At 42.2% G+C, this 13,681-nt stretch overlaps 1 protein-coding gene across 2 annotated transcripts in view; it reads right to left on the bottom strand.

The window, feature by feature from the left end:
• Positions 1 to 330: 330 nt before the first annotated feature.
• KIT (KIT proto-oncogene, receptor tyrosine kinase) overlaps positions 331 to 13,681 on the bottom strand; it is a 146,284-nt gene continuing 132,933 nt past the window's right edge. For both annotated transcript variants that reach the window (XM_030191394.1, XM_030191393.1), the window contains exons 18-19: positions 4,902 to 5,007; positions 331 to 1,676 (exon numbers count right to left, since the gene is read on the bottom strand). In XM_030191394.1, the coding sequence (XP_030047254.1) occupies positions 1,551 to 1,676; positions 4,902 to 5,007 (232 nt within the window). In that variant the 3' untranslated portion in view covers positions 331 to 1,550. The remainder of the gene's footprint in view (positions 1,677 to 4,901; positions 5,008 to 13,681) is intronic.

Raw genomic sequence — 13,681 nt, 5'->3', positions numbered from 1 at the left:
TAAAAGCCAAAGCGGAATTTTCTTCCTGCAAACAGAGAGTACCTGGGAAGCAGTTTAACAATTGCTTGAGCTCAATACTTCATATATAACCAGCATCCACACATTTGGAAACAGCTATGCCTAAATGTTGTTTTCACATCAGCAACTTGCCCAGTCCGTGGTGCCAGCATTCAGCTCCATAGGGAGTGCTGAAAAGGCACTCAGCAGAATATAAACTATTTCTTTGTGTCCTCCTACAACTATTGCTTCTCTTGTCTAATATAGTTTATTACTTCTGACTTATAGTTCTTTTGCATTGAAGATCATTTTATTGAGTTCTATCTTAGCTACATCCCTTTTTTTTCTTTATTTTCCTCTTTTTATTTTTTTAAGAGCTCCTCCCTTGAATCCACTCTTCTGTTGTTCATGGTATACATACATGTTCCAAGTATGGTGACTGCATGGGATGCTCATGAGGATCAGGAGGGATCTGATTACTTGGATCGAAGATGGTAGGAATGCCAAACTATGAAGAACATTTACAAAACAGAACATAAAACTATTGTTCGGAGTGTGAATGTTAAAAGAAAGCTACATAATTCTTTGAGTACCCTGCATTGATAGAAGCAGCAGTGCTTCAGGGATATCAGCTCGAAATAGGACTCATCATCAGTCTCAGAGGATACAATCAAAGAGGAAAAGGAAAGGCTTTAAGAGTGATAGAAATTGCTGCTATGCCACTGAGATCCTACTGGCTAAGTGGTATGTCAAACTTTAATAAACTGAACTACTAAGGAGGCAAGTCTTTGTGAAAATGCTTGGTTCGTACTCAACATGGCAAATGTATACAGCTCTGTGCTCAAGAATAGCACTATACAAATAATAAATAGCTTGTCAAGGATACATTTTAGGGTTAATGGGTGAAGCCCAGCAGTTTTTTTTTTTTTTTTTTTAATAGGTTACTGCTAGTTTATTTGCTTGCATTTTGTTTTCCTTACACTTAAGATGATCACATAGGTCCGGGTACTAGGGGAGAAGCTGAGGCATCATATAATTTATTTTTTAATGGTATTTTTGCTTAAATTTCAGCAGATGATCTCTCTCAAGATGCAGGCCCTATGGGAGCTATCCGGCAAAATATCAGAGATGGGCTCCCTGGGGACTCATTTTTCCCATTATACCCTTTCAAAGTACACCATGACTGAACTGATTATCTTCCCTTGTTTCCTTGCTTAGAAAAGTGTGTCATTATACAGAATATTCCTCACAGCATAATGATGTCAAGTGGTATGGTCATAGTTCCAAAGATGATTATGGTTTGAAGTGAATGTTCAAGTTTGTGAAGATGACATTTCAGACACAGTTTTGGATTTGTTTAACAATGCAAGGAGTAGCTCAAGAGAAGACTGGTAGAATGATTTGTAAAGTCAAAGTGGGTAGAAAGTACTGTATTATAGCACTGTCATATTTCCTACTATTCAATGGTGGTCAGTCAGTAGGAGGAAAACTATCAGATGAAGTCATAAAGTCCCACATTGTCTGGATTGTGATTTTTCTGGACCCAATCAGTTTTAGTCATCCCCATGGACCAGCAGCGGCTGAGTGGAGGAAGTCGTGCTGCCCATAGAATTCATCCTCATTGGATGGTCTGGTCTTCCTTCTTGGCTGGGAAACACAGTTGAACCATTTGTGTATATCTGTTGAATGAAGCATATAACAATAATCACATATTTGTCACCTTTCACAAAATGAATCTTATTAGCCTACTTTCTAAACATATTTTAGCATTTTAGGAAAAGAGAAACATGAGTTGATCATGATATATCCAGAATTATACAGGACCCCCCAAATCAGTGCTCTTTTTAACTTTGACACAGGGAGCTTAACCTTTCTAACTGCCTCAGAAAATACTCAATGACAGGAGATCCATAGGTGACCAAACTAAATGTCTGACAAATAGGGTGTTCCCCCCCCAAAAAAAAAATGGGGGAATGGAACTGAATGTAGATATTTAAATTTATAAAATACCCATTCTAAATTAACCTTTTCACATCAGCATCATTTCAAAACAAATGCTAAATGAGATATCAGATACATTTATATTCTTGCATTATAATTATTTCAATGCCCAGCTGTCACAATCATCTACATCTCTTAAAATGCCCAATAATTCAAAAATGTTTTGAAATAGTCCAAAACAAACTCAAAAAACAAGGATTTGTAGTCTTGAAAGGAATTCATGTTAGTGAAGTGATTTAGGATAGAGGGAACCAAAAGAGGTGATTCTCGGTTCCTGGATTTGAAGTCTGTGGGCAAGCAGCCATCTCGGTCTACTTATGCCCTGTGGAGCCAGTTGCTAGATAAGGAGAGAGGAAGGAAGAGCCCATCCTAGTTTCTATGTTTTGTGGGATTCTGAGTCTTGAAAAGGAGCAGACCGCTTCCAGAATTGATAGGATGATTTGTTAATGTTCCAGTCTGAGGGGTGGAGTACAGAGTAGCTACTGTTTTAGAAGTTGATATAGAAAGCTTGAGTTAGAGTCGTACACTTTTGACTGAGTGCATGGCTTGTGAATGCAGGCCCACCACAAAAGCTTAGTACCCTAACAGGCTCATCACCCATCTTTCGACACAAATCGGAAGATGGGCATCCTTTTCACAGGGTCGCCCAAATCAGCATAACAGAAAGCCGATTTTGGGCGTCCCCAACTTCTTTCCATCGCGGTGACGACCAAAGTTCATGGGGGCGTGTCAGAGGCATAGTGAAGGTGGGACTTGGGTGTGCCTAACACATGGGCATCCTCAACCCATAATGGAAAAAAAAGGGCGTCCCTGACGAGCACTTGGACGACTTTACCTGGTCCTGGTTTTCTTACGGCCAAGGCACAAAAAGGTGCCCGAACTGACCAGATGACCACCGGAGAGAATCGGGGATGACCTGCTCTTACTCCCCCAGTGGTCACTAACCCTCTCCCATCCCAAAAAACATCTTTAAAAATATTTTGTGCCAGCCTCAAATGTCATACTCAGGTCCATCACAGCAGTATGCAGGTCCCTGGAGCAGTTTTTAGTGGGTGCAGTGCACTTCAGGCAGGTGGACCCAGGCCACCCCCCCACCTATTACACTTGTGATGGTAAATATGAGCCCTCCAAAACCCACCACAAACCCACTGTACCCACATCTAGGTGCCCCCTTCACCCGTAGGGGCTATGGTAGTGGTGTACACTTGTGGGTAGTGGGTTTTGGGTGGCTCAGCACACAAGGTAAGGGAGCTATGTACCTGGGAACAATTTATGAAGTCCACTGCAGTGCCCCCTAGGGTGCCCGGTTGGTGTCCTGGCATGTCAGGGGGACCAGTGCACTATGAATGCTGGCTCCTCCCACAACCAAAGGGCTTGCATTTGGTCATTTCTGAGATGGGCGTCCTTGGTTTCCATTATCGCCAAAAATCAGAAACGACCAAGTCTAGGGACGACCATCTCTAACGACGACCTAAATTTCAGGATCTGGGCGTCCCCGACCGTATTATCGAAACAAAAGATGGACGCCCACCTTGTTTCGATAATATGGGTTTCCCTGCCCCTCCACCTGGACGTTTTGCAAGGACATCCTCAGCAAAACTTGGGCGTCCCTTTTGATTATGCCCCTCCACGTATGCAAACTGCTGCTTTGTTAAAAAGTGTGAAACGTGCACACCATCACAGTAATATATATCGCATTGCTAAAATGTCCCCCTTCCTGTCAGTGCATAAGTGGAGACTGGTAACAGGAATGAGGCATTAAAAAGAAATCCTGCCAGATCTGCATCTCCTCTACTCCCCCCCCCCCAACATCCACAAATGACCCTTAGTACTGTAGCAGAACACCCCCCTTCTCCCTCCTGGACTCGACCTGACCCATCACCCCCGCTCCATTCACAAATCCTGGTAGTTTTGTGGATCTCCCTCCCTCCCCCCAATCTTACCCCTCTTGCCCCTGACCCACAAAAATCTCTGGTAGTTTAGTGACTCCCCCTTCCCTCCATCTCCACTCAATCTTATCCCTCCTGTCCTGATATAAAAAAATAAATTCCTAGTAGTCTAGTGGACCCTCTCCTTCCCCAACCCCCCACCCCCTCCCTACCTATCTCAAATGGAAAGGCAGGAGCAATATCCACTCGATCCTGCCTCCAGCACCACTGACATTATGTATGGTGGCATCTGACACCTAGAGATGCACTGATTTATTTAGTAACTGACATCTAGCAGTGAATTGGGGCGCAAAACTAGGGTTCAGGTGCTGCCATTTTGAATGACATGGTGGGCATCACTCCTGCTTTTCGTCTTCTTGAGATGGGTGTGAGGGAGAAGTGTTTCAGAGAGGGAAGGGGATCCACTAGGCTATCAGGGATTTATTTTTTAATATCAGGGGCAGGGGGAGGGAGAGAAGGGAAGGTGGTCCACTAGACCACCTGTTGTGTGTTGGAGGTGGGGGGCATCAAATCAGGTCAGAGAGGGAGAGAGGGGATCTATTAGATTAGTAGGGTTTACTTCTGAGTTGGGGGCAGGGTATCAAGTCAGTTTAGGGGGAGGGAAGAGAGGTTGGTCCACTAGACCACCAAGGATCTTGGGTCATCTGAGGTGAAGTGTCATGTAATACCCCTGATGAGAGAATCCGTCATGGGAGTGGGGACCTAGAACTGAGTGATGAATATCCAGAAGAGGATCAACAGGTGTATTGTACTACCTAAAAAGTAGCCCTGTAGTATGAACATACAATCCTTTTCTACTGATACAGTCATATGCTATAAATGTCCTTTGTTTCTCATAAAACATGAGGATCCAGCAGTTTTATCATGATCATTCTGTGCAATTGAAGAGATGCCTTGGCGTTTCTGAAGAAGTTAGATACCAGAAAAGAGATCTGCATTTAAACCAACACTCACATGCTTTGTACAATCTGACAGCTGCTGCTCGACGAGGTGCACAATTTGTTTGAAGGTTGGTCTCTCTAAAGGATCAGCATCCCAGCAGCTTTTCATTATGTCATACCTGAAAACATATTCACATGTCATTGCCTTATGGCTGGAGGTCATTGGCCCAATTCTCAGAGCCTGCCTAAAAATCACCTTCTTTCTTCCTAGTTCTATAACAGGTCACTTAAATGTCTGTACCAATTGTGTAAGTAAATTTAAAGAATTCTGCCATCCAGCATTGCACCTAAACACTATTCTATAATTACATGCTCAACTTGCATAATGTGGAATTGTTAGGGGATGCTCAAATGGGTGGGGCATAGGCAGTTTATAGTCAGTCCTGGCATTTATGTTGGCAACTTACAAAATACTGTTAAGTTTATTTATAAATCTCACATTTAGGCATGAGCATTGACATGAGCCATAGACCTGTTATAAATGTTTGCACCTACATTTAGGTGCAATGACGTTCAGTTGAGAAAGGGCGACTCCATATCTTATTAAACTTCATTGGCTGCCAATACGGGCACACTGTTTTTTTAAAACTGTTCACCATGGTTTTTATAGCTATCCATGGAATGAGCCCTATTTACTTGTGTAGATCTCATCTCCCTCTTTTTCATAAAATTAGTTCTTGTACGAAAAAGGCTTTATGTTTGAATTTTCCAACAAAAAAATGTCATCCAGTATATCAAAGATATTTAAGTGGCTCATTCCCATTTCAGGCAGTACACATGTGCAAAATGGTGCAAAGTCCTCAAGTAAAATGTGCCTATAGAATTTGCAACTATAGGCGTGTTAAGGAGAACTGACTTATCCTTATAATCAAAGGGAGGATCATTTTCTAACGAGATGCTTTTGTGAGGAGTCCAAAAAATGTGTCCCTTTTTGTAATGGTAAGGTATCTATCAGGCTTATTTTCGAAAGAGAAGGACGCCCATCTTTCGACACGAATCGCAAGATGGGCATCCTTCTCACAGGGTCGCCCAAATCGGCATAATCGAAAGCCAATTTTGGACGTCTTCAACTGCTTTCCATCGCAGGGACGACCAAAGTTCACAGGAGCGTGTCAGAGGCGTAGTGAAGGCGGAACTGGGGCGTGCCTAAAACATGGGCGTCCTCGACCGATAATGGAAAAAAGAAGGGCATCCCTGACGAACACTTGGACGACTTTACCTGGTCCTTTTTTTCTCATGACCAAGCCACAAAAATGTGCCCTATATGACCAGATGACCATCAGAGGGAATCTGGGATGACCTCCTCTTACTCCCCCAGTGTAACCCCCTCCCACCCTCAAAAAGAAAATTAAAAATATTTTTTCCAGCCTCTATGCCAGCCTCAAATATCATACCCAGCTCCATGACAGCAGTATGCATGTCCCTGGAGTAGTTTTAGTGGGTACTGCAGTGCACTTCAGGCAGGCGGACCCAGGATCACCCCCCCCCCCCCCCCACACACACACACCTGTTACACTTGTGGTGGTAAATGTGAGCCCTTCAAAACCCACTGTACCCACATCTAGGTGCCCCTCTTCACCCCTTAGGGCTATGGTAGTGGTGTACAGTTGTGGGGAGTGGGTTTTTTTTTGGGGGGGGGTTGGGGGTTGAACACACAAGGTAAGGGAGCTATGCACCTGGGAGCAATTTATGAAGTCCACTGCAGTGCTTCCTAGGGTGCCCGATTGGTGTCTTGGCATGTCAGGGGGCCCAGTGCACTACGAATGCTTGCTCCTCCCACGACCAAATGGCTTGGATTTGGTCGTTTCCGAGATGGACGTCCTTGGTTTCCATTATCGCCGAAAATCGGGGACGACCATCTCTAAGGTCGACCTAAATTTCGCAATTTCGCAAAGGGCATCCCTGACCGTATTATCGAAACGAAAGATGGACGCCCATCTTGTTTCGATAATACGGGTTTCCCCGCCCTTTCGCCAGGACGTCCTGCGAGGATGTCCTCAGGAAAACTTGGGTGCCCCTTTCGATTATACCCCTCCACGTGCCTTTATAAAATATGCTAACAGAACTACCTCCCATTGAGTTTGTCTACACTTGCACTGGGAAAGGTGTAAATCTGTGCATATACTCTATGAATTTACGTACACATTTTATAAAATATGAACATACATTTCAACTAATCTTTCACTACACCCAATTTATGACCCCAGGAAAGACCTACATATAGGTTATGTCAAAATATTCACATTCTTTCTATGCTCATAAGTGGATGAGTATAATGAAAGTCCTTTTTTTGTATTATCCCCAGAGTTGGAGAAAAGCCTTTTTGAATGAGATCCCTAGTATTATACAAAACCATCAAAGCATGACTGCAAAAGTGATAGAATAAAACAGACTATTCATTAATGAAAATCATGGCATAAAGTCATTATTTACTTAGGGGATCTTTTACTAAAGGCTTGCCGCGTGGCAACCTGGAACTACCAACAGCTGAACGCGGCTGCCGATGGTAGTTCTGCCTTAAGCTTGCACTATTTCTGGCGCTACGAAAAATACCTCCATAATTTCTAGCACAGCACTAACCCAGCAGTAATCGGGCACTGCAGTGTGCTGCCCAGTTACTGCTGGTCTGCCTGCCACGTGGTAAGAATAACATTACTGCATGGCCATGTCTTCTCGAGTGAACAACTTTGCAGTGATTGAAACAGAGGAGCGAAGAACGCCTGAAATTGGACTGATAAGTGAGTCTTTTGAATCTGTGGGTGTAAAATTTCCCAAATTTCTGCAAAAGAAGCCTTCTGAGGTAACGTTAAGATTATTTATGGCTTTTAATCTTGGATTTAGGTAAGACTCTCTTCTTACAAACTGGTGTTCTCACACAGAAGATTTCTCAAGCAGAGATGAGAGTAGAAAAAACTGAAACAGAAGTGAAGGAGTTACTCTCTCGAGTGAATCAAATTGATAAAGACCTTTCCACTTTTCAACACTTACAGTTCTATGGTTAAAGATTTCTCTAATCTGAGAAGTAAATGTGAGACTTTTGAAAACTTTGCAAGGAGTAATAACTTCCGCTTTCTGAATTTTCTGAGGATACCTACAGTTAGGCCCCTGGAAATGCTGAAGCGCTATATGAAAGAAATTTTAGGTTAAATGGAAGATAAGTTTTCTCCTTTTTCACAAGTTTATTATCTGCCGAGGAAAGCAGTGGAGCACCAGCAAGAAATAGCCACTGCAGTGACATTGGTTGCTATGGTGGCATTATCTCCTGATAAGCAATGGTTATTGAGGATGTTTTTTAAACATAGAGAGAAACCATTTCTAGGTTTTAAGATTCAATTATTTCCTGATGTATCAAGGGATATGCAATGTAGACGTAAGCAGTTTCTTTTGCTGAAGCCTGGGGTTCTACAAGTAGGTGGAACCTTTTTTTCTAAGATACCCATGTAAATGTATTATTAGATATAAAGATGTTAAGTATATTTTCTTTGAATCTTCTCACTTATCAGCATTTCTGGCAACTAAGAGAACACCGGGACATTAAATAGAGCTCTTCATAAAGTAAATATCTAGCTCATATACCTCAGGTATATTATGCCTTTAAATTTTCTTTTTTTCCTCTCTGTTAAGTCTTGGATCCTATATTGTGGAATTGAGTGTATATAATATTTCCTTTTTTCTTTTTGAGAATTTCTTATAAAGATTATGTTACCTTTAGAAACACTTTTCTGTACAGTGATATTGCTTGGATTTAATTTAAAACTTATAAATAAATAAATAAATAAGTGCATCATCCATTTACGTATTAAACACTGAACTTGACAATTTTCAGTTTGTGCAAGGTTAACAATTTGTGCAATTTAAGATCTCTGTGTTCACTGGGACCACAGGAGTCAATTTTCCAAAGACTGCTAAGCAGCAAAAGTATCAGGTTCATTGTACCCTGTTGGAAATTTTTTGGCTTAACCAACAACTTGGAGAAAGAGGGTGAGAGAAGATGAAGGTGACAGAGAGGGTGAAGGTTATGGTATCATATGTGTGTGTGTGTCTTTCTTCTCTATTTTTAAGAAGACTGGTTGGTTAGCACTGATTTTCCAGGCAACTGAGCTGCACAGAGCTGTGCTAAATCTACCCAGTCAAAGTTTGGCCACCTTAGTCACATTTTCAGCCTGAAACACTAACTGGTTTGGTTCAGCCAAAATATGGCAGCAAGACTGATATTGAAGAAGTCGAAATACGAAAGAGCTACTCCATTGCTAGAAATGCTAAACTGGCTGCCAATCAAGGCAAGACTACTTTTCAAAGCCAGTACCCTTATCTTCAAGATACTATTTGGAATGTCTCCTGAATATATGCTAGATCTGATTGAACTATTCCAAGAAATGCAAGACCAAAAACCAGAGGCTATCTACTTCTTCACTTACCCAACTGCAGAAACATAACTTACAAAACCATCTAGATGGCAGGGTTTAGCTATCTGGGCAACAAATGGTGGAACTCCATACCCAAGGCCACAAGAAGCATCACTATCTTCAGTTCAGGAAAGAACTGAAGACCTACCTTTTCAAAAACATTCTATAGCTAATTACGGGGTCCTTTTATGGAGTGGCGGTAAGCCCAACTCGGGCTTACCACTCACTCTTCCAGGCTGCCGGCGGTAGTCCCACCCTGAATTCATGCCATTTCCGGGGGAAAAAGACCCCCCCCCCCCGGAAATGGCTTGCATGGCGGTAACCCTCAATGGGTGACGGTAAGGGCTCCCTGTCACATGGCCATGTAGTAAGAGTTCTCTTACTGCATGGCCATGTGTGCCTGGGGATCTTTTTACCCACTGCAGTAAAAAGGGCCCTGGCTTGTGAAAAAAACAGCCCCTGCCACTAGCGCAGGGCCCTTTTTCCCGCAGCTTGGTAAAAGGACCCCTCCATAAACTACCGATGTTCACTCCTCTTTCTAACTGCATAACAGTACTGTGATCTCACCTAACTGTAAATTGTAAGCCACTTTGAACCGAAACTTTTTTTTTGGATAATAGTAGGATACAAGAATGCATAAATAAAATAAAAATAAATTTAGGGTACCTTTTTGTGAGTTAGTCGTGACTGAAACAGGTCTAAACCAAAACGTCTAACTTTTAGCCCTGGAAGTTTTGGCTTTGTTCCATTATGTCAGAAAAACCTCCAAGTTATGGGAAGGCCCAAATCCCACCCCCAACACGCCCCCTTGTGATTTGGGTGCACTGCAGATGAACTGTATAGAAACACATCTTTAAGATGGGTTTAGAAAATAGCAATTTGGAAATTTTGCCCAAAAAAGTTCATCTGCCACTTTGTACTGCTTTTTGTTCATTTTTGTGCTTTGAAAATGAGCCCCTTAAAGCAGATCATAGAGTATGAGTTGCATTGTAGATGGATAATAAGGATTAGAAAGTCTAATTAGTCTGCCCACTAAAAGGAAGAAAAATCCTTAATGTCAAAACCTAGAGGTCAATATTCCACATGACGGCTAACACAAAATTTTAAGGGGGTAATTTTGTAAACGACTTTCTGCATCTAAAGGCCTTTTTATGAACGAAAACGGCTTTTATAAAATTAACCCAGGAACTACATGTGTAAAGGTATGGACAGTGCCAAGAAGGCACACACTTTTAAGTGACCACATGAAGGCATGTTCAGGGCCAGAGTCTGGGCAGAGCATGGATGGAGACATGGTTTATGAATATTGAAGTGTTGTTTGTAAATTATGCTTGTGTACTTTAAGCACTGGCGTAAATATCAACAGCTTCAGCCTAGGCCCATTTTTTGCTGCTTTTATAAAACATACGCACTTTTTTGTCATTACAAAAGAGGCTTGCCTACTTGCCTTCAGATAGGTGATTTGTTATCACATTACCCTCTAGGTGGATAAATTATCCATTCAAAGTTATGCAAATAGTGAGTGGAACTATGCATTTAAATGTGAATGCTGAAAATACCAGCATAATTTTAAGGGGTTAATTCTGTAAGTGGGTGACTCTTTTTTGACACTCCAATGCCCCTTGCTGATACCCAGATTTCATTATAGAATACTAGTGTAACATGGTATCGGTGCACCTTACATTTAAGTGTGTGCAGTCAAACCACCTTTTGACATGGAGTAACTGGGCACATCTAAATGTAGCAAGTATTCGATAAGCGGCACCTAGACTTAGGCGCAGTATATAGAATACGCTCAGTTGATATCCTAGCACCTAAAATGACACGCCTCCATTTACACCAATGAAAACGTGGTGTAAATTCCAGCACGTAGATTTATGGGCACTAGGCCAAATTCTGTAAATATGTGTGTAAATTTTAGAACGTCCACAAAATGCCCATTTCCCCGCCCATGACCATGCCCCTTTTGAAGTAAACACATTACAATTTAGGCACAGCTCATATCTAGATTGTAAGCTCTTTGAGCAGGGACTGTCTTTTTGTGTATGGTGTACAGCGTTGCATATGCCATGTAGCACTATAGAAATGATAAGTAGTAGTAGTAGTAGTAGTAGAATACGAGTTTTTTAAATTATTGCCAATTAGTGCTTATTATTGCTTGTTAAGTTCTGTTATTAACGTTTTTACGCACATTAAGAAATACGCTTAGATTTCAGCATGGAACGCTAGGCACACTACAGTGGTGGAAATAAGTATTTGATCCCTTGCTGATTTTGTAAGTTTGCCCACTGACAAAGACATGAGCAGCCCATAATTGAAGGGTAGGTTATTGGTAACAGTGAGAGATAGCACATCACAAATTAAATCCGGAAAATCACATTGTGGAAAGTATATGAATTTATTTGCATTCTGCAGAGGGAAATAAGTATTTGATCCCCCACCAACCAGTAAGAGATCTGGCCCCTACAGACCAGGTAGATGCTCCAAATCAACTCGTTACCTGCATGACAGACAGCTGTCGGCAATGGTCACCTGTATGAAAGACACCTGTCCACAGACTCAGTGAATCAGTCAGACTCTAACCTCTACAAAATGGCCAAGAGCAAGGAGCTGTCTAAGGATGTCAGGGACAAGATCATACACCTGCACAAGGCTGGAATGGGCTACAAAACCATCAGTAAGACGCTGGGCGAGAAGGAGACAACTGTTGGTGCCATAGTAAGAAAATGGAAGAAGTACAAAATGACTGTCAATCGACAAAGATCTGGGGCTCCACACAAAATCTCACCTCGTGGGGTATCCTTGATCATGAGGAAGGTTAGAAATCAGCCTACAACTACAAGGGGGGAACTTGTCAATGATCTCAAGGCAGCTGGGACCACTGTCACCACGAAAACCATTGGTAACACATTACGACATAACGGATTGCAATCCTGCAGTGCCCGCAAGGTCCCCCTGCTCCGGAAGGCACATGTGACGGCCCGTCTGAAGTTTGCCAGTGAACACCTGGATGATGCCGAGAGTGATTGGGAGAAGGTGCTGTGGTCAGATGAGACAAAAATTGAGCTCTTTGGCATGAACTCAACTCGCCGTGTTTGGAGGAAGAGAAATGCTGCCTATGACCCAAAGAACACCGTCCCCACTGTCAAGCATGGAGGTGGAAATGTTATGTTTTGGGGGTGTTTCTCTGCTAAGGGCACAGGACTACTTCACCGCATCAATGGGAGAATGGATGGGGCCATGTACCGTACAATTCTGAGTGACAACCTCCTTCCCTCTGCCAGGGCCTTAAAAATGGGTCGTGGCTGGGTCTTCCAGCACGACAATGACCCAAAACATACAGCCAAGGCAACAAAGGAGTGGCTCAGGAAGAAGCACATTAGGGTCATGGAGTGGCCTAGCCAGTCACCAGACCTTAATCCCATTGAAAACTTATGGAGGGAGCTGAAGCTGCGAGTTGCCAAGCGACAGCCCAGAACTCTTAATGATTTAGAGATGATCTGCAAAGAGGAGTGGACCAAAATTCCTCCTGACATGTGTGCAAACCTCATCATCAACTACAGAAGACGTCTGACCGCTGTGCTTGCCAACAAGGGTTTTGCCACCAAGTATTAGGTCTTGTTTGCCAGAGGGATTAAATACTTATTTCCCTCTGCAGAATGCAAATAAATTCATATACTTTCCACAATGTGATTTTCCGGATTTAATTTGTGATGTGCTATCTCTCACTGTTACCAATAACCTACCCTTCAATTATGGGCTGCTCATGTCTTTGTCAGTGGGCAAACTTACAAAATCAGCAAGGGATCAAATACTTATTTCCACCACTGTACATAGAATCTGGAAGTATGCCACCTATACCCACCCTTTTAGAACAGCACTTATAGCGCTTATGTGTGTGCCATTTTTCTGTGCATTCACACGTGCAAAGGCACACTCATCCTTGAGTACCTTATGATACAATTACCTCAATGTATAACTTAGCTGTTACAAATTATCCCTGCTTTTCCTACATTCAGACTTGAATATGTAGGTTAGATGGAGTGTGGCTGAATTTCATCACACTGGATATACTTTTTGACCTGCATCTGGACCATCCCAAATCCCACCCCAGCTAAAATGGATAACTTCAGCCATATAGCTACTTACATGGCCACAAGTTATGTGTACAAATAAACAATATATATTTTTTGAAAAGCACTTATGTGCATAAGTACTTTTGAATATCAGACCCCCTCTATAAGGGTGTCACACATAAAGCAGTTAAGGAATAACATTTTCAAATATAGTATGTGACCTTTTTTTAGCAAGCCATATTTAAAAATGATTTCAACAGCTGAAAGGCAGTGAGAGAAAGTGCAGTGCAATGTACATCGACATGAGAAGC

This window comes from Microcaecilia unicolor, chromosome 2 (assembly GCF_901765095.1).
Source record: "Microcaecilia unicolor chromosome 2, aMicUni1.1, whole genome shotgun sequence".
NCBI lineage: Eukaryota > Metazoa > Chordata > Amphibia > Gymnophiona > Siphonopidae > Microcaecilia > Microcaecilia unicolor.
Note: the sequence above shows the minus strand (reverse complement) of the source record. Positions and strands in the feature narration are given on the sequence as shown.